Source organism: Candoia aspera, chromosome 6, assembly GCF_035149785.1.
Source record: "Candoia aspera isolate rCanAsp1 chromosome 6, rCanAsp1.hap2, whole genome shotgun sequence".
Lineage (NCBI taxonomy): Eukaryota > Metazoa > Chordata > Lepidosauria > Squamata > Boidae > Candoia > Candoia aspera.
Genome location: NC_086158.1, coordinates 1,093,190 through 1,113,925, shown reverse-complemented (window position 1 = coordinate 1,113,925; position 20,736 = coordinate 1,093,190). Strand labels below are relative to the sequence as shown.

The window sequence follows — 20,736 nt, the reverse complement described above, 5'->3', positions numbered from 1 at the left end:
AATATTTTATAATAATAATTGTTATGCAGAGATGACCAGTTCCCCCGTCCAGGTAACAGAGCGAAGAGTTTTGCTGTTTTAAAATGTTAATGGAGTCCTGGCGGAATATATATTCAATGAATCTTGACGGCATCCATACTCAGTTGAATATACATTCCCTTTCACATGGGTGTGCGTACGTGTGTGTGTGTGTGTGTGTGTGTACACTGGACTCTGCCCCATAGCAGGAGGCACAGCCCCTCATCCTGCACGGAGGGAGGGTCGCCTGTGGAATCTTGGCCGTTCCAGGGGGCTCCGGCCTCGCTCGGGTGGCTGGCGGGCAGGTGGCGGTGGGCAGGTGGCAGAGAGACGTTGTCGGCCGGGAGGGCAGTGGGCGCGCCACTCGGCTATGTGGAGTCCTGGTTGACGACTTTGCCTCCGTTCATGGTGGGCGTCCCCGAACTCTTCCGGGAGCGTCCTTGCTTCTCTCCGATTTCATGCAGGGAGGGCTCTCTGTACATGCACACTGCAGGGTGGGGGGAGAGAGAGGGAGCTGTCACCGCAGGGCACCCCCCAGCCCCACGGTGTGCCCACAGAGCAACCTGGCGCCCCAGCACTGGCGGATGGGACGGCCAATGCTCAGCGGCCCCCACCCCGTCCCCCCAAGCGGACTGGAATGGGACTAGGCCCCCTTCCTTCTTTAAAGCTCTCCCAAATGGCTTGGGATTGTACTGATAAAAGTTCAGCCACGCTGGCCTTGAAATTCAGCAACACCATTCCGGGCCTTTGGTTCATGGGAGAACTGGGTGGGCTGGTTGGTTCAGCTCCCCCCCGCCCATAAACCAGCTGAGTCTTTCTATCCCTGTCCTTGTCTCAAAGAACAGGTTGCCCTGCTTTGGTGCCCCCCGGGGCCTTTTCTTTTGGCACCCTACCCACTGACTGCTTCCCTCCCAAGGGTTCCCCCTTCATCCCATTTCTCGGCCTCTCGCCTTCCACCCAAAGCCCCCAGGTCACTCCAGCCTGCAGCCCCCCCGGAAGCAGGGATACCCGTCTCTCTCAGCCACTGCCCCCCAGCCCTGCCCTGCTTTGGGGTGCCTTGGGGAATGCTGCCCAGTCTGGGGGCTCTGCAGACCCGACGGAGGCTCCTGAGCCAGAGTCTGCACTGGCCTTGATGCCACCTTCCAGGGCTCACCAAGACCTTCCCCGACTGGGAAGCCGCAGGAAGGGTGAGGGCAATGGGACGTTCTGGAGCCCCCCCCCAGCCAGTGTGTGTGTGTGTGTGTGTGTGTGTGTGTGTGTGTGTGTGTGTGTGTGTGTCAAAGCTCAGACCAGAACTGCTGCCACTGCTTCCAAGCCCTGGGGCAGGCGAGGGGCAGCATTCACGATCACCCGCCTTTTCTGCTCCCCAAATGGAGCTGCCAATTTCCTGTGCCCAGGCAGACGGTTGCTGCGGGAGAATCAACGCTGTTGCCCAACAAACGTGAAACGCCCGCGCCGCTGGGCAGCTCCTTTGCTCGACCAGCGCCCCTTCCCCGCGTGGCTTGGGCGGACCAAGACGCAGCCCCCCCCCCCCCGAGCCCTACTTCAGGATGAGCAGGCCCAACGCCCCTTCCAATCTCTCGATGGGATCTTCCTTGGGGAGGGGCCGGGTTGTTCCTCCTGCTTTCAGTCTCTGGAGCTGCTTCCTTCATTCGCACAACCCACCAAGCTGGTTAGCTTCCGTGGCCTAGCAGGATGGAAGAACCCGGTCCCTCCGGTTAGTTTATGACTCAGCACCCTGGGCAAGCGGAGCAGACAGAGCAGCTCAAAATGGGTGAGCGAGGGAGGACTGAGTGGCTAAACCTTCAACCTTCTGACTGGCTTCACAGATCAAACGTGCCTCAATGGGGTTGCTTGGTTTTGCTTTACTGCAGTGTAATTCCAAACATTATGGTGTATTCAGCAAGCCATGATTAAGACAAACCTGGCTTGGCACAATCCTAGGATGTCTCCAGAAGAGCATCATTTCTGCCCTGCTTGATTCCTTTTGGCAGACGATGGGGCATATTTTCAGGCTTGGTAAATGCAACAAATAAGTTCTAGCAGAAGAGAATCTCTGTAGCTCAGGGTTGGACTGTGGCGTCCTTGGGGCTCTCTGAGCTGGGTGGTTTTCTTGCAGATGTTTAACTACCCAATAAGGTAACATTGTCAGGGCGAGGGTGGGGTTCCTACAGAAAAGAAGGGCCTCTTTGCACAACATGCTGACAACCCAATTTTTTGAGTTCCCCATATGTGTTGAGCCATAAGCTAATAACAGGGGTTGAGGCCACGTTAACACACCAGGCTGAAATGTGGCTGGCTAGTTTGTGGTATTGTGTGAACATAGGCTGTGCAGTCAGTTTATGTGGTGGTGCCTCCTAGGCACATCTAGAAAGCTCTCTGGTGTTCTGGGTTCAAGGTTCAAGATGCCTTTGGGCATTGTTCAACTGGCAATCCCATTACTAGCCAGTTACCAAGAAGTGCATTTAGTTAGAGTCTGCAAGTCTTAGAAAGAAACTGGCATTTTGACGTTCTGAGGTTGTGGGTCTGGCGACAGTGATATTCTGGTTTACTTTTGGTCCTATTTCTACACAATAACTGTAATAGCTGATGCTGTTGGACAGGGAGTTTAATTCCTCCTTATCACCAATAATAAATGTTGTGTTCAGTTGCCAATGACAAAGTGCATTTGATGGCTGTGTTCGCACACCACACTTCGCCTTGTTGGTTAAAAATACAACAGTTCCAGCCATGCAACTTGCTAGTTTTAATTAATCTTGCTTTGTTTTCTTGTCTCTCACATTTTGTGGGAACCCAGCCCATTCTTTAGGCTACCGTTCAATACACTGTGCAAAGGCAGAAAACAGGTTCTTTCAGTCACCGGATTGGGTGCTGTGTGAATGCAATCCATATTGATTGAGGAAGGATAGAGGCTTCTTTGCGATGGAAAGTGTGAGGCCCTTTTTCCCTGACTGGATCAGCCCTGAGATCAATTCAGGATCCCTTGTAGGAGGAATGCGATCGGTGTGGCCTCTGTTATTGCATCAGTTTACAGCTTGTTCAACTAAGTAAACATCAGCCATGCCCTGCTGGATGGGACCCCTGGCCCACCTCGCCCAGCAGCCTGTTCTCCCAGTGGCCCACCAACTGCCCGAGGAAGCCCACCGGTCTCCCAGCAGATGGCCTTCAGGGGCAGCCCCGTGCCACCAAGGCTACGAGCCACGGATCCCCAGGGCTTCCAGAAAGTGCTCCAGCCCTTTTTGGAGGCCAGTCAAGCTCGTAGCCAGCATCACACCTCATGGCAGCCATTTCCAAAGTTTGCTCGCTTGTAAAGAATGTATTTCCTTTTGTCTGGCCTGATCCTCGCAGGATTCCTCGTCACTGGGTGACCTCTGGTTCTAGTACTCGAGGAAGAGGAAACGGCTTCTCCTTGATCCACACCGTGCATGATTTTGTGCGCCTCCATCCCGCCCCCCCTCGCTCGCCTCCTTTCCAGACGAAAAGGCCCCCGGCGCCACACCCTCTCCTCAGAAGGAAGCCGCTGCAGCCTCTCAGTCACCTGAGTTGGACAATCAATAAATACCCAATTTAGCTGTTCATCTCTCAGATCTGAAAGCACTGAATTTTATAATTGGGACTTATTTCCTGACAGTTTATTGACCTTCAACAATCCCTAAAATTTTATTTTCAATTTAAGACATAAACTACCATGTTTCTCTACATGCTCTTTCCAACCACCCTGCCTTGAGCCTAATTTGGGGTGGGAGGGGTTCGGAGCTTGTATCTATAAAAACGAGGGGGGGGGTCAGCCGCTCCTCCTCCGGCTGGGCGACTACAGCGCCGTTAATCTGGTTACTGGATTAACCTGTTCTCTGGATATGCACTGAACCACAAATTGCCAAGAGCCTCTGGATTATAAATACACGAATTTGTCCTTGGTTCAACCTCAGAGGCCAATTTGACGGTCTGCGGATTCTCCCACTGAGCTCGAGGAGACGGACATGCGGGCTTCACGACTGCAAGAGCAAGCCAGCCCCGCTCTCTCTTCTGCATCTGCCACGGAACCACGCTTTAAAAAAAAACCTGGCCTGACCCACACCTCAAAAGCTTCCACACGTTCGTGATTTCCAGACTGGTGCCCTGAAAGCAATCATATGCAGGGCTTTTTTTTAATGTACGGGTGCATTATTTCCCCACCGTCCTGGGTCAGCAGCACCCGCTATTCCGGAGGAGGGTGCAATTCCTTGGGGGAGGGTGCCTGCAGGTCCAGGGTTGTGCCACCCAGAGTTAAATCAGAGAGGTGCCCACAAAGAAGCTGGCTCTGGAAGGGCTCATCAATTTCCCTACTGAGTAGGAGAGGGGCACCGAGTGGGAGCCCCTGGATCAGCCCAGGGTCCCCAAGAGCTGGGCAGCCCAGCCTTGAGAGAAGGTGGCCGAGGGCCCTTGCCAAGGACCCGAAGGGGCGTGGTAGAGGAAAAGGGTCAGGACCTCTCTTTCCTTCTGCAGAGAGGGACGCGGCACAAGGGGAGGCTGAGTGCCACGGAGGAAGGGCAGGGCGCTGTGGGACCGGAGGGGCGAGAGGCTCCCGTTTGCTGGATGTGTTCAAGCAGCAGGGTTGCACTTAAGTGAATTCCTGCACTGAGCAGGGGCAGACTTGATAGCCTCAAGGACGCCTCTCAGTCTCATTATTCTGCCAGTCCCCCCCAATCTTTGGGCGCGCAGCCAGGGATGCCCCCTTTGACCAGCCACTTCCAACCAGCTGTGCCTGTTTTGATATCCTTTCCTTTAACTCCTGGTGCTCAGCGGAAAACCTTGCAAATTGCATTAGTCATCCTTTGCGAGCGTACCCCAGCCATGAATTAGGTGAAGGTCCAAGGCTAGGCGCTGGGGACGCCTTAAGGGCAGTTTAAAAGCTCCTGATGTGGCAGGTGGGGAGGAATGGGAAACCAGTGGTTTTCCTCCTTTTCTGCAGCCAAGCCCAGGGCTGCTTTTTTGCACAGCACAAGGCAGCTCATCTCATCTCAGCTGGAAGGAGGAAGGAGGGAGGGAGGAAGGAAGGATCATTCTTCAGAAGCAGCTGACAGGCTGGCAGCTTCCCAGAGTTGAGTTTGATGCTCTTTGGGAAGACAATGGGCATCCAATGTTTGGCAATCAGCTCTCAGGGTTTCCAGCAAAAACAGCTGCAGTAAAGCCAATGGTCATTTGGGACCTTACATACTAACAAGGGTTCATCACATATGCCTTTTGTGGATTGCAGTCAACAGGACTTTCCATTAGCGTTTTGTCCTGAGAAAGGAGTATTAGTATGCAAAAAGGTAAGATTCCCTCCGGTCAAGCTCAATTTCTGCTGACTTCGTAGAAACTGCAGGTAGTTGTCTTGGTACTATCTCCTTTTGAGGTTTTTTTTAACCTCTTAATCTACTCTACACTCTAGGATTTCCTGGTGGTCTCCCATCCACAGACTTGGCACTCCAAAGTGCTTTAATCACTAGAAGTTTTAACACCACCCATCGTGGGTTCAGCAAAGATTAAGGTTCCTTAACTCACTCCCACTCGAATGCTCGCATCCGGTGGCACCGAGTTTATGGTTCTGATTCCTTTTCTTGGTTCTTTGCCTTTCCCCCTGAGCAACAGCAGTTGGTACCCGTCTGCCAGTTCCCCTGGCAGGATTAGACCTTGTGCAACCTCAGCCTGGGTCCCAAGAAATTCAGCAACAACACACACGATACTCAAGGTGTTGCAAGATGCCAAGAACTGTCTCCTCTTCCTTTGTTGTTCTCTATTGTGTTTTCTCACTCGCTGCTGAATCTGAGTTTCCATGGATGCAACAGCACCCGCCCCACCCACAGAGCCCCCTCCTGGTTGCCTGCACCCCCCTCCAGGCTCGCCCCCCATCAGGTGGGAAAGAAGAATCTCGGCTGAGGAGAGGGAGGGGGCAGGGAGGGGGGCGGCGATCTTGTAGGGCAAAGCCAAGGAACTTCAGCTCCCTTGGGCCAGTGAGTCCAGCGGCATCAGCAAGGAAAGCAAAAGACACCTGTTCACCCGACTTCCCCGACTCTCCCCCCAGACCAGTGCTCTCCGAAGGGAGCCCCCCGTACCTTCTATGGGTTTGGGTACAAAATGCGAGGACGGTTTGGTCTTTTTCACTCGGTTGCCCTTCATAATCTGCCCTTCTTTATTGAGTCCCAGGAACCAGGCTCTCCCCGATTCCTGCTGCCGGTACAGTGTGGAGGAATAGATCACGTAGTAGTTTTCGAAGACGGACTCCTTGAACTTGCACTCGGGGGTGAAGATGTCCTAGGGCAAAGCGAAGAGAAGAAAAGGGATGGGTGAAAAGACTCCCCAGCCACCAAATCGTCCCTGCGCCTGGAGCAAGCGCTGCACGGGTGAAGCACGGCGTTACAGGAGAGAGGCCCCGTGGAAGGGGCTTCAAGGCGGAGCTGCCTGAGGGCAACCAGGACAGCAGGGCTGGGGGAGACCCGTCGGCAGCACTCGCCACGTCTTGCCCAGAATGCCGCAACGGACCGAGGGGAGCGGGCTCCCCCGCCATGCGGCTCCTGCCTCCAGGGGAGAAGGTTCCGTTAATAAGGTGGCTAAAGGTTAGCTGGCAGAATGCTCCTGCCAAGTCGATTAACTTCCCTTCTGGAGGGCAGAGCGTGCCCACCTCCCACAAGCAAGCAAGCAAGCAAGCAGCAGCCTTTCCAGAGCATGAAAGGGCCACAGCAGGGCCCAAGAGTTGCCTTTGCCTCAGCGAACCAGCCAGCTTGTCCTGCAATTCAAGACAGGTTAGATACTTGCTCTAATAGACTGCAGAAGGGCAGAGGTCGGGCACTGCCCTGCCAAGGCTGAAACTGCCCATCCGGTGGGACCATCCAGAGAAGGCCTGCTTGGGGTCCACCCTCTACCGGAGGGGGGACGTGGCCTGCTCGGTGGTGGCTCCGTTCTTGGGAAGACCTCCCTTCCTGCCCTTTTGAAAAGCCGTAAAGGCAGCACCCTTTCACCGTGCTTTTGACCGGGACTGAATCTCCCTCGTGGCTGCCCGGGGGAGTTCTATTAACTGTACGTCTTCCTTTGTGTTCTTAATAAGAATCTGCAGATTGGGGCGGGCTACAAAATCAGTGAAATAAATAAGCAAGAATCCATCACGCCATTCCCGTTCAGGATACAGAACGCTAACCGAAGTGCTGTAAAAAAGAGAGACGAACTGGGCAAAGGAAATTAAAGACAGGAGATGGAAGGAAAGGGAATCTGGCCGACCGTAGCTTACAGCAATATTATTGGCCGTTGCTCTCCACGCGTTTCGATCCTTGCCAACCGCCCTGGTTTCCACCGCCTGAGCGCCCACCCCACCTTCTGTTCTTTCTGAAACCCATGACTTGAAATACTGAATTAGGAGCAAGCCAAAGGCACTGTCAGAAAGAAGACGCTCTTTATTATTTCCTTTCCCCTTTCTAGGAGCTCAGTGCACTGGACTAATGTCAGTTAATCAATTGCAAATTTTATAGCAGGCTTACAATTTGCAATATAATGAAAAAAATCAACCTGTTGGTTTTCCCTGAGGGTTTTTAAAACTTCAGTGCAATGCAGCGAGCAGCGCTTTCAAGCATAAGAGGTGAGGCTGCATCTCACCATGCCTTGCTAACTCTTTGCTCCAAAGAGTGCCATAAATTCCTCTGAAAGCTCCTTGGGTGAGTTGCAGGAGACAAGGCTGAGCTTCTGCATGGAACAACCGTCCAGCTTGGTAGAGTTTCCTCTGCGAGGCTAAAGAAAGATTTGACAGCATTTCTGAGGCAGGAAAATTTCCCACCTGAGAACTGCTGATGCCTTTTCCTTCCTCTGGCATGGGGGCTTGGGGCTTTTGCTGCTTGGCAATCTGCAAAGGGAACTTCCCAAGATCAGAGGGCCCTGGAAATGCTGCCAAAGCGACATCATGCAGGGACAGCCTCCGGCTCTTTGGGCTGGGAACTGCTGCAGCCCCAAGGCTGTGCGGTCACTGTGCCATGAAAGAGGACTCACTGCGGGGAGAGGAACAGGGCACAGGCAGTGCCTGGACCCGGCAGGGCCAAAGAGGTACCCGCAGCAGCAAAGCAGAGGGCAGCCTTGGCCCTGCCAGGCATCAGAAGCACCCTAAGGCCAGACCAGGCTCTGGGCCTCTCTGCCCCATCACCGCTCTCCAGGGGATGATGGGGTGCCTTTGGGAAGCCTGGAGGAACAGGACTGCCTTCCCCAATGCTGCTCGCAGCCCAGGACGGCCGAAGGAGTTAACAGCCATCAGTAACAGCAGCCATGGACAACCTGATCCTCCGTGAACCCACCTACCCCCCTTTTCCAACCATCTAATTCAGCTGCCAGCAGCACATGCCATCCTTCAAAGCCAAAAAGTCCTTCCCTCGGTGGGCCCTAAATCTCTCTGCACAGGGAAGAGGAGGAAAGCTCTCACTCTGAGTCCTCTATGTCAGTGTCTCTCAACCTCGGCCACTTGAAGGTGGGTGGACTTCAATTCCCAGAATTCCCCAGCCAACCACGCTGGCTAGGGAATTCTGGGAGTTGAAGTCACCCATCTTCAAGCAGCCAAGGTTGAGAAACACTGCTCTATGCCATGCTTAATTTCGTAGCCTCCTTTCACGTCCCAACACACATCCTTCGCCGCAAACTAAGAGTCTTTCTGTTCCCAGGCCGTGGCCGAGACAATGGGTGGTCCAGGAGCCAAGCTTGACCCAAAGATGGTGCTGGCTTTACTTCTTCAGCTTTTCCCAGGGCAGGTCTTCAGCACTCCTAACAGTTCCATGTGGATCTCCGTGAACTCTGCATATGCTCAGATGGTTATCCTCCCCAGCACCCCCCCTTGCTTCGGTCTGCAAAGGGGGGGAAAGAGAAGGGGAAGGGAGGGGCCTGCTTGGCTGGACTTGGAAGGGAAAGCTCTGACACGGCAGGGGCATACCTGGCGCCAGAAATGGGCATCTCTGTGCAGTGCAGAACAAGCCACCAATGTTTGGCTCCGCTGGAAATCCGCTGAAAAGGCCTCTGACTGCACGGGGCTTCCTCCCCACAGGGCGCCTTTGCCACCACCCCAGTTGCACAATGGAGCAGCCCTTTCTCTCCCTCCTCCTTTGCCCTCTCAGCCACCCCGGACCAGAGGGGTGGCGGAACTTCTGGGGGGAAACACAGACCCGCTTTGGGGGCAAATCTGAGGTCCAAATCAGCAGGAACTCTTGCACCGTTCACACGTCAGAAGTTCAGCACGGACCCACCAGTGCTTCCAAAAGCTGCTTCTGGACACGCATCAATCTGTCGTGTGACTCCATGTGGATGGGGGGTTGGACTAGGAAACCAACCCTACAAATCTCTGTCCCCTCTCTGTCCCCACAGGAGCAGCACCAGCTGGCTTCGTCTATCTCGAAAAGCTCTGGTTGGTACTGGGACGGAAGTCCAGGGCTAGACTGGCATCCCTCTGAGAAGGTGAAGGGGAAATGCTCAATGGAGGCATAAAGACTCCGCCTGCCTTGGGGGCCTTCCCTTTGTGATCACATGCATGCATGGTACAGGCCTCCCAAATTAGGTGCTGTCCTCCTCAATCTACCCTTTTCCCAAAGAAACCCAGAACAGTGTCTGTAATTTTCCCTCACAACAGCCCTGTGAGGTAGGGGAGACCGAAAGACAGTGTGATGCAGCCCAAGGTGACTGCGTGACCTTTGCAAAGACTGGCTGTTCCCAGTCTGCACCCAACTTTACACACACCCCCGACTGTGCACAGACTCACACAACCTGCCCAGCCCAGGGGAAGAGGCAGGCAAACCACAGGACCTGCCGGGCTTTGCAATTACCGCCAAAGGAGACCACGGGGAGCCCTTGATGTAGAGGGATGCACCTTAAGTTAATTGGTGGGGCGGCTTGCAAACGGTCCCTCTTTAAGCTTCCTATTAGGACTGAGGAATGCCTCATTTAAGACAATCCGATTCTCCCCCACCCACCCCCACCCCCCACCCCTGGTCCCAGCAGACTGACTGAGCGGAGAAGAGGCTGTTTTGCAGCCTGCCCACCCTGGGGGCACCAGAGTGCCAGGTGCACATTAGGACCCTCCCCCCCGCCATCCCTCGCAAAGGACTGTGGCAAATCCCAGGATGACCAAGTAACTGGGCAGCTCCTGAGACAGACAGACACACACACACACACACACACACACCCATGGCAAGTTCCATCCAGCCCAGCCAAACAGCACCGGGCTGCTTGGGTTGCAGAGAGAGGTTGGATTTGGCCAGAGAAAACCTCTCAGGGACAGGAGAAGCCCCAGGGGCCAGGGGAAGAAGGCCTGCAGCTGCTGCGTTCACGCGGCATCCAAAGCCTGGCCAGGCAGGTGCTGGGTTTGGGGTTTTCTGGCACAGGATGTTGTGCAAACTCAGCCCATTTAGTCAGTTTAGGGTTCAGGATGCAGACCTGGAAAATGGGCAAGCACAGCCCTGGAGCGGGGGAAATGCTCCTCCAAGCTTTGGTCTGCAGTGAGGCTGGCGTTTGTAGCCTCCTACCCCAGACTTAACTTGGGCAGCACCTCTGAGGTGCCCCTCCTCATGGGCAGAGTGCTGCTGGGGCTCCCGGGAGGTAACACTCGCCCTCCCCAAGGGGCAGACTGTGATTCCCATCTTTGCCCCCAGCACAGGTTGCAGCAAATTCAGACAGCCATTGCCAAAATAAACGCCACCAGCAATTTAAGGTGGAAAATGAGGACCACTGCTTTTGGTTCCCTGCATCTTGGAGACCAACAGCCAGTGCCCACCTCCCAGCCTCCACCCACCTCCAGGAGCAGGTCAGCAGGCTGCCAGGCCAGGCTAGGTCGACCCATGCCGGCCGGCTGTGGTCTCCAAGGCTGCGCTCCTCTGGCATGGGTGGTGGCTCGGCCGGGGCAGGCAAAAGCAGCGGCTTCCCAGGATCTGCCCCAGGGAGCCCGTGGTGCCCCTTGGCCCGTGGCCTTCCCGACGAGCACCTACTTGAACCCGAGCCCGGTGGAGGGGGGAGAGGGAAGAGAAGCAGCCCGGCTGATCCCCTCGATCCCTCTCCTGCATCACAGCCCCGACACCCAATTTCCAAGCTGGCAGAGCTGGAGCTGCAAGTCAATTTTCCCTGTCACTAAAACGTCCCCACGCTTGTCCTGCCGAGGCCCCTGCCCTGCTTGGCTCATTCGGCTGCTGACAACTCTCTGACAGGCCGACCCCGGTGGCCCAGTTAGCCGCTGGTCTCTGGGCAGAGCCAGGGAGGGGGAAGGAAGGGGCCGCAGCGGCTGCCTAGCTCTGGACCACACGCGATGCTCAGGGTCCGAGCGGCCTCTCTGTGCATCTCACATGCTGAGGAGCTTTGGCACCCCTCAAGGTGGCCACTGCACCCCCCTCCTGCACTGAGAGGCAGAGAGGTCTGGGTATTTGAAGCAGCAAATCAGGATCTCCAAAAAGAATGAAGACAATCTCTGCAAGGCCCCCTCTTCAGATTTCAACTATTTCCCACGCATTATCTACTTGGGGCCGGAACAGATCTAAGAGGGCTTTGCCCGTGCCTTCCCCAGTCTGGAGCCCCCAAATTGGCCTTCCCCAGTCTGGAGCCCCCTCCCCCAATGTAAGGACTACAAAAACCTTTCCACCAGCCAGCACAATTGCTGGCATCGGGTTGGTGGAGGATGTCCTAAAGGAGGCGGCGGTGGCAGTGGGGGGGGGGGGAAGGGGGCGGCCAGAAGCTTCTTTCTCTCGTCCATCAGCCCCAGCTGAGACGGTTTTGAAAGGGGACTGAATGGATCGGCTGCAGTCCTGATGCTTTATCCCAACCTTGAGAATCAGAAGCAACATTCCTTTCACATCAGCCGCTGAGCCCCGGCAAAAGAGGAGGGAGAAGCTTCCCACCCGTGTTTCTGAGTTTCCTGGAGGCCTGCAGGAGAAAGGGCCCTTGGCTGATCGGGCCCCAAAGCATGTCTAGCAGGGCCTGTGGCTGGGGCCGTCTCAGGTACCACCAACCCCACTTCTCTTTCCCGTGCCCGTTTCATGTCTGAATGCCTCAATTTCAAACACAGGCTGCTAATTTTAGCCAAGCTCTTTGCTTTCATGAATTGCATAATATTCAAGCTGATGTTCATGAAGCTTCCAGGTCTGCATATTGGTATGCAAATAATGGAGAGAGACTAGCAGAGAGATCTGGATCCAGCAATGTTCTGCTCCATTAATTTTCTGGAACTCTGGACTGAGGTCTGTTCTGCTGCAGCTCCATTCCAGGTGGAAATCTGAATCTCCAAATGCCAGAACAGCACAACAGATTCATGTGGTTCTCTTTTTTCAAAAGGAAGAGGAAGAGGGGAAACACTCTGGCTTGCACTGTGGGACCATTACAGTAAGGTCCCCCCCCCTGCAAATTCAAGTGGGGGGAGGGAGGGAGGGAGGGTCCTGCAATGTCCCCCATTGGAGGAAAGCAAGCTACACCCCAAAAGAACTAGAGCAAGTGAGTGTCTGTATTTGGGGGTTGCAGCTTTGAAGCCCAAATGAATCAGCAAAGTTCATGGCATAATTGGAAAAATTTGCAGTGGAATACCTCAGCCCAGATATTCATTATTTGTCATTACAGTTCAGTTCCTTAGAAAGAATGCTTCCGGTATCCAACCCAGAACAACTAAGGCCAGGCAAATCCAGATCTCGACAGCGCCAGAAATTATGACAGTTGTAAGCAGCTTTGATGTCTAGCCTCCTTCCACGCAGGCAACAAGGATGGCAGCCAGCATGGCCCTCTCTGACCAAGTCGCGGGACTAGACGCTTCCGGGGTCACAGCAAAGAACCACTGAACTGCAGCGTCTGAAGGGCTCTCAAGATCATCCAGTCCAACCCTCTGCAACGTGCAGGAAAACCAATTAAACCAGTCCTGAGAGGGGGCAGTCCAGCCTCTTCTTAAAAAGCTCCAGAGATGGCGAACCCACAGCCTGGCACACCAACTCAGGAGTAGGCCCACTGCTTTCAGCAGGACTTCTCTGGGTCCAGGTGGTGGCACTTTGCTGTCCAAGCCTCTGAGGCTGATTTCCCTGAGACTAAGCCCCCCGTTCCCAGTCCCCCCCCCAGGGGTGATGCCCCAGAAGGGTCTTCTGCCCCAAATCCAATAATCGGCTTTTTGACAGAGAGCAAGCTGCAGAACCCAGAGGATCCTCCGTTTCCCTCCCAGTAATTGCTGATGGAAATAATACTTTTCTTTTGATATTCCTGAACGTCCTTCCCACCGGTTTTCTAAGGAACTGGGGCTCAAGTACAATCTTCTCTTCCCTCAGCTATCCTTTGGGATAGGAGGGTGTCTGTGGGGGTGACTGGTCTAAATTCACCCAACAAGCAGAGAGCTGAACTTGTCTGTCTCTGGTTTTAATCCACACCATTACTCAGCCCAGTGAAGGGGTATGACAAGCTCCAGGATGCCACCTGGCTTGCCCTTTTGGTTCATTGGCTGTGTGATTCAGGAGGAGTAAAAGCTAGGTAACATTCCAGCATTGCTGATCAATGAATCACAGAAGCCCAGGGTTGGAAGGTCCCTTAGAGGTCTTCTAGTCCAGCCCCTGCCCGGGGGCAGGAGTCCTCAGACCATCCCAAATGGCTGTCCCACCCGGGCTTGACGCCCTCCAGAGATGGAGCCCCCATGACTCCAGGAGGGAGGCTGTTCCCCTGCTAAACAGCTCTCGCGACTGATCCACATCTGATCCCGAAGCTGTCAAATTCTGGAGCTGCCTTCTGTAGACTAGGTGTGGCAGGAGACAAAGGGAGCTCTTTCCTGGGCTTCTCAGTTGCCAGCCTCTTAAGGGGCACAAGATTTGTTGGATGTGCCACCCACTCCATGGGGTTCGTGCAGGAGGGTCCCCTAATGCCTTCACTGCACCTATAATAGGTCAGCCGAAGGGCCTTGCTAACCAATATTAAACAGGAGTAATGAAGAAGGACCATGTCATTCAGAAATGGCACCGGATCCCCTGCAGTACAAATAATTAACATCCCATGGAGATGCTTCAGGTTTCTTTTAATTCAGAAGCAGATGGAGATCAAGGGTTCAGATTCCACCACTCGTCCCATTCTTCCGCGTGTGCCAATCACCTTTTTGCAGTATCAGCGCACAATGAAAAACACCGCCCCGAGGGCAAAGCCGCCTGTGTGTTTAAAGATGGAATGAAATGGTTGCCGCAGGAAACCTTCAATTTTCTAAAGCAGTGTTTATCAAATGGATGAATTGCTCAGAGCTGCTGAAAAGGGAGCAATCAAATCAAGCAGGACGTGCAGGAACGGCAGCACAGATTCCTTGCTGCGCCTTGCGACAGGGCTGTGCTGCGCTGCTCTGCTCCAAGGCACAAATGCCACCTTCTGCCCTCCCTGCCTGGCGTTCCTGAAGCAGGCCACACCTTTTCCGGGGGGACAAAGATGCTCCCCTCCCTCTCCATGAGGCTGGACCAATTTTTCCTGGCAGCTGCCCTTGACCAAAGTAAGAATCATCCTTGGGCTTTTCACACCTTGTGAATGCCAGCCGCAGCCCTGCGATTAGCTAACGGAACAGGGGCTTGCAGGAGGGTAAGACGTGTCGCTGCAGAATAGGCTGCCAAGTCCTCTCTGGGGGCCCTGAAGATGGGAGTCAGTGGCCCCAAGGCTTTCTGGGCCTTCTCACAGCTGTTTGTTAGAAAACCCTGCGCTGAGCATGTTGCCTGCCCAGCGGCCAAGGACCATGCCTGCCTCCCGAGGATGCTTTGCTGTTCCTCTTGTTTAGCTTTCTAAGTACAGGTACTCCTCATTTAACAATCACAATTGAGACCAGAATTTTGGCTGTTAAGTGAAGAGGTCATTAAGTGATTCTGACCAATTTTATGACCTTTTTTGCAGCAGTCATTAAGCAAGTCACTGCAATCATTAAGCAAACTATGTAGTCAGTAAGCAAATCATGGGGTTCACCATTGATTCTGCTTGCCAGAAGCCAGCCGGGAAGGTCGAAAATGGCAATCACCTGACCACGGGATGCTCCAATGGTCATAAATGTGAACTAATTGCCAAGTGCCCAAATCACGATCACATGACTGCGGGAATGCTGCGACCGTCACAAGTGTGGACACTGATTGTAAGTCGGTTTTTTCGGCACCATTGTAAGACTGAACTGTCACTAAACGAATGGTCATTAAGTGAGGACTACCTGTAGGCTTGATGGCCTTGATCTTGAACTCGGAATCCAGGAAAGGAACGAGAAAAGGGGCCTGGATCCTTCAGCTCAATCTCACTACTGCTTCAGCCACATCATCCACACACTCGTGCGGAACCTGCCTGGCCATTTCCAACACGTATAATGGGGAGGGGAAGGAGCCTTAATGGCTTCTCCCACTCCTGTCTGGACAGTTTCCTCCAGTTATCTCCAGATTTTATTACACCAGATGGTGAGACTCAAATCTGACCGTCAGGCAATTTCCACAGGCATAACTGTGTGCGTGGGGAGGAGATGGGAGTGATGCTCCCAGAGGGCGAGCTGACCTGTCAGTAGGGGATGTCCACAGCTCCCCTCAAGCCAGGTCCCCCTTTCCACGTGGCTTCTGTTGAGCCTCTGAACCCCATTCCCCAAATCTCTGACACGGCAAAAGCCTGCATTTCTCCCCCTCTCCCTTCAAGGCCCGTTCCTCCCTCTGCGTCCTCCCACCTCCACTGATGGTTCAAGCTCCTCGCAGGCAGGTATCCACCTTGTCTCTCCAAATAGGCAGGCAGCATGTAAACCTTCGTCAGCCAGAAGAGGTGTGGGAGGAAGATCGGAGTCCTTCTTCTTGCTCCTGAGGCTCCCTTCCCACCACGCTGGCACTGACCCACCAAGAAGTCCCCCTGCCTGGGGTCTGGTGGAAACGCTCCAGCAAGCTCCAGACCCTGCGGGGGCTTGGTCCCTGAGCGTCCCCACTTTTCTTGGCCGGATCTCCTTTTGCTAAATGAATTCTGGCCTCCCAGCCAAGAGACCCACGGAGGAGCTACGGGGTTACATTTGGATCAGGCTTCCAAGGAATTGTTTCTGATTCAGCCCCATTTGGCTCAATGCCGCTTCTCTATTATCCTGGGGCATCCCCACCAACCCACCTTCCCTGTCCAAGGAAGGTTGGTGCCACTGAGAAGTTGGCTTACCTCTGAGCATCATTTAGCACTCTAATTGCCCACCCAGACTCTGGTACGGAACTTCGGCTGTGGCATGGTTCATACTGCAGTGGTGCTTAATCACTGCGGTGCCATGCCCTCTAAAATCATAAATTAATTTGTGTCACCGCCCCAGCCCCCTTTAAAAACTGATTGTGGCAAAAGGGAGACTGTCTTGGTCGGTTGCTGTTTATAAAGTGACCTGCCTTTGATAACCCCGCAAAGCTCCAGCCCACTGAAGGTGCTATTAATAAACCAAGGTCAAGGCAGGAAACGGCAGCCCGACTGGGGGAGGGCGGGGGGCGGGGCGGTCACTCCCAGGCAGGGCTGCTTTTCCTCTTCCCAGATCTCAGTGGGCCCCTCCTCCTCCTTCCATCCAGTAATTGCTGTGCTGTGAAGAACAAAGAGCTACAGGGGAGTGGCCACTGCAGCCTAGGGCTCCAGCTGCTAGGTATTGTTCTGCCCTGGAAAAGGAGCATCGGCAAAAAATCAGATAAAGCAGTTGGCCCCATCCGTATCTAAACCAAAATTTCCCAAAGGAATGCTGGCACAACAAGCTGCCAGATACAAACAACCAACAAACTTCATTCTCTTCTGCACTGGTGAGGATACCTCGCCTGGTCTCAAAATGTCTGCAGAAAAACAACCAAGATCAGAGAACACCAAGAACTCAACGGGTCAACCCTGAGCTACAGATCCTCTCTACTGCTGGAGCACGTTCTGGCACTTGGTCCCACTTCCTTGCCACTCGGGTGGATAGATTGTGCTGGGCATGATGGAGGTGCAGGTCTGCCCTCTTCCTCATGCCGCAGCCACAGGAGTCAGCCCTGTGCGTCACCCCCTTGGCTGCCAGCCCAGCCCAGCCCCTCCCCACCACTTTGCCCCACTACTGCCCACCCTCTCTCTGGAAGGCAAATGAAGGCCCCGGCGGGGCGGGGGGGCTGGCCAAAGCCCCCATCTTGGCCAAATACCTTCTGCCCATGGGGTCCATCTCCAGAGCTCTTTGGTCTTTAATACTGTGCAAAGGTAGAAGGGGCTATTAATAAATATAAATTAAAGCCCTCTGGGCCTCTTCTTCATTTTGCATGGACTAATTTGGGACCTGCCTCCTCCCCATCCCAGATTTGCTCATGACACCTGGGAGCAGTGTTTCTCGACTGTGGCAACTTGAAGAAGTGTGGACCAACTCCCAGAAGTCCCCAGCCAGCAAGGCTGGCTGGGGAATTCTGGGAGTTGAAGTCCACACGTCTTCAAGCCAAGTTGAGAAACACTGCCCTGGAAGGTCGTACCTATAGTGGGAGGACCCCTACTGTACTGTATTTATATCCTTGCCACAGTCTCACTCCTGCAACTTTTTGTTGTTCTAACTTTAATTTTATTTGCTTGTTTTATTGCACCTCATTTTGGGATTTCTCTTCATGAAAAATAGGCAAAAGTGGTATAAATAAGTAACATTTTGTAGCATTGGTTATACTTTCACTTGTAGCTTTTTATATTTTTCAATGAACTTTTCATTTTACTGGTGTTTTTTTAGAATTATGCTGCACTTGGGTTGCTTTTAATGAAAAGCAGGCTAAAATGGTTTAAATAAATTTTGGACTGTTCATGTACTTGGGTCTCATCATCCTTACAAGGGTTTGTGCTGCGAAGTCCGCTGTGTAGGGTACGGACCTGGATTGGCACTGTGGTGTGGGAAAAAGGGTGAGAATTGAAAGAATGGGCAGCATACAAAATAAACGCAAATTCCTCCCCCACCGCACCCACCTATTCTTTGCTTAGAAGACAAAAACCCGTCAGAAGCATCCTTTCAAAAGTTCCTGCATCAGACAAAGGTGCAATTTGTCCAGGCGGTGGGCCCCCCGAGAGGACCCAGGGGCCACCAAATGGGGCCAGAAGAGAACTCCAGAGATGACCGGGCCCAAATCGTGAAGCTTGCCGGATGCCAGGGGGGCAGTCAGCCTGACCCCCTGCAAGGTTCCTGGGAGGGCAGGGCTCCTCAAAGAGCCTGAAGGGAGATCCTCGGAGCAGGCGGGTGGGCTGGTCTCGGCATGTATCTGGGCCGTCCTCTGCCCAGGACCAAGCTGCCACCCTTTGAGAGAGGGCCTCCTTCCAGCCGGAGAGTTGGGGGCTGTGCCTGCCCTGGAGCGTGGCAAATTAATCCCACTGCAAGCAAAGCTGGGTGACCGGGGGTCATGCTGGCTGGGAGCTCTGGGAGACGCATCTGGAGGCCATCTGGAGGCCGCTCGGCTTCCCTCTTTCTCCTGCCTAGCAGGGCAGGGGGCTCACCCAGCCCCCCAAGCGGCCTGAACGGGGAGACGGGAAGCGAGGGCCGGGCAGTCCGGCCTCAGCCGAGCAGACTTCTGCCCTTCCGCCTCCAGTTTGTCATCCCAGAAGGCGCTCGGCTCCAGCCAGGGTGGCTCAGGGACCAAGGGAAGGAAGTCCTTCCTTAGCCGCCTCCACACAGGCCTCAGCGCTTGGGTCCTGGGGTGAATGAACCAAAAGGGAGTGTGGGGCTTTTTCGACCTCTGAAGGAATGCTGCGGGTATGCATTTGTGCATGCTGGCCCTGTGGTGAGAGGGAGGGAAAGGACTCCCCCAGGTGCAAAAGAGAACGAAAGGCCTTGACGGGGATTCTCCCGCCATCGACCCTGCCCAGAGATACACAGGTTTTACCCTCCCTATTCCACAGAGCAGAAGATTCTCCCATGATGCACGTCCCTTCATCCTGGAAACCCGAATCTGGCTGATTTTCTGGAACACTTTCTCCTCAAGATTTATGCAGGAGACCTTCCAAGGGTCTCCCCGAAGAGGCGCCCTCTGGGGATGCTAGAATGCAATTCCCATCATCCCCAGCCAGCACCGGTCAAGGCACCATGTCTGTGCAGAGACCACAAGTCCGGTCGGGGCGGGGATCCCAGGAGTGCTGCAGCGCTCCTGCTTCTTCCAGGGGTCCTGACTTTGACCCCGAAGGTGCCGCTGGATCTTTTGTGGGGGAGTAAGAAGCCCCCCAGTTTGGGTCATGGCACAACTGTGGACATTTCATAAAACCCCAGTCATTAACCAGAGTGTGCAAGGACAGCACGTGTGCAAGGGAGCTTTGTTTGCCTCCCTCCAAGAATGGAAACGAATCTCCACCAAAAGGGACAGGGAGCTCAGTTTCAGAGACGAAGGTGAAGTTCCCTGAGTGAGTGAGTGACTTTATTTATTAGATTCAGAAGCTCTGAAATTACTACAGGCAGCTTGCATTTAAAATAGGAAAAAGCAATAGAACAATAGAAAGAACCCAGCATCCACCAACCACAGTTCAGCTCAACTCCTCCTGACTTATTCATGGCTAGTTTGCTATCACCATTTCTGGAAAGCCGATTTTCAGGCTAGCCGACAGCCATGGGATAAACTTTGTCAGCCCTGCAAGGTAGGCCAGGACAAAAAACAGGAGGCAGGGCAGGCGTTCCAGGAATGCTGCCATTCCACACCCCCATCCAGGCATGGGACGGAGCCTGCTGCTTGGCTGGGCTGGATGTTGCAGTGGGCTTTGCGATCTTTTTTCCAGCTGCTATGATTTTTATATTTTTGTGTATGTTTTTTGTTATTTTTAATATCATGAACTGCCCAGAGTCACATACGTGAGATGGGTGGCCAAAAAAACCCAGTAAATAAATAAATAAACACTACTTTATTGTTGTAGGGTCTTTTAACAGAATCTCAAATGCCTGTCCCAAACCTTTTCTCCCCGCTTTTCAGGACAGTGAGGTCTCGGTGGGGCTGTTCTGACCCTCTTTCTCAAGCTTTCCACTTTCCCAGGACTGAGAGACCATTTTCCCTCTCCTCCCTCCCTCCCTCCCTCCCTCCTCCTCCTCCTCCTCCAGGCCAGAGCTGCATTCCTCCCTCTACAGCCCGATCCAACCACTAGCCTGGTCCAAACAGGTTTAGCCTTGTGAGACCAGCCAAGACCAGCCATAAACTGCCCACTTGACACGATCCTTCATGCCTTGTCTAATCGATCGTGCGGTTCATGGATACAGGATGCTCTGGGGACAACTGTTAATTTCATTTGTTAGCAAATGGACTGTGTGACTGAGAGAAGGCTTGCTTTGCTGGCCACACATACAACTCCATTTCTGGAGTCAGAAGAGGACCTGCAGGGCAGGGCAGGGCAGGGGTGGCTGCTATCATCAGGCAAATTTATCTCCAGCTCAGCTGTGCCAGGAAACAGGACTTCCACAAAGCGGTGGCATATCAGCCCAGCAGTTCCGGGGTTCCCAAATAAGACAGTTAATACAGGCACAGGCTAAACGGGTTTTCACAGCATATATCCAATCCCCTTAAGCCAGCACAATTTTCAAGCACGGAAAGGCCTTCTCTCGATTTCCTGGTTCTGTTTTAAATACTGAGATCAGCTCTAAGGTCTGAATTACTTGGATGCTCTAAAGGTGCGGATTGGTGGGGAGAGTAAAAGGACCGAGGGCTGCAAAGCAGGGGGCCCAAAGGCCTCCGGGTGGGTCTCCTCTGGCCGCGCAGAAGTGGCTCAAAAGCCCCCATGCAACCCTAATCTTGTTCTGGGAATTAGAGAGGATCCAGCATCTGCCACATCTGGAGC

General features: G+C 53.8%; 1 protein-coding gene across 4 annotated transcripts in view; it reads right to left on the bottom strand.

Moving 5' to 3' along the window:
• Nucleotides 1-295: 295 nt before the first annotated feature.
• FGF12 (fibroblast growth factor 12) overlaps nucleotides 296-20,736 on the bottom strand; it is a 167,088-nt gene continuing 146,647 nt past the window's right edge. For 3 of the 4 annotated variants that reach the window (XM_063307855.1, XM_063307854.1, XM_063307856.1), the window contains exons 4-5: nucleotides 6,096-6,294; nucleotides 297-505 (exon numbers count right to left, since the gene is read on the bottom strand). In XM_063307855.1, coding sequence (XP_063163925.1) covers nucleotides 387-505; nucleotides 6,096-6,294 — 318 coding nt within the window. In that variant the 3' untranslated portion in view covers nucleotides 297-386. Of the gene's footprint in view, nucleotides 506-6,095; nucleotides 6,295-20,736 lie in introns of all 4 variants that reach the window. The other variant, XM_063307853.1, reaches the window with a different exon arrangement.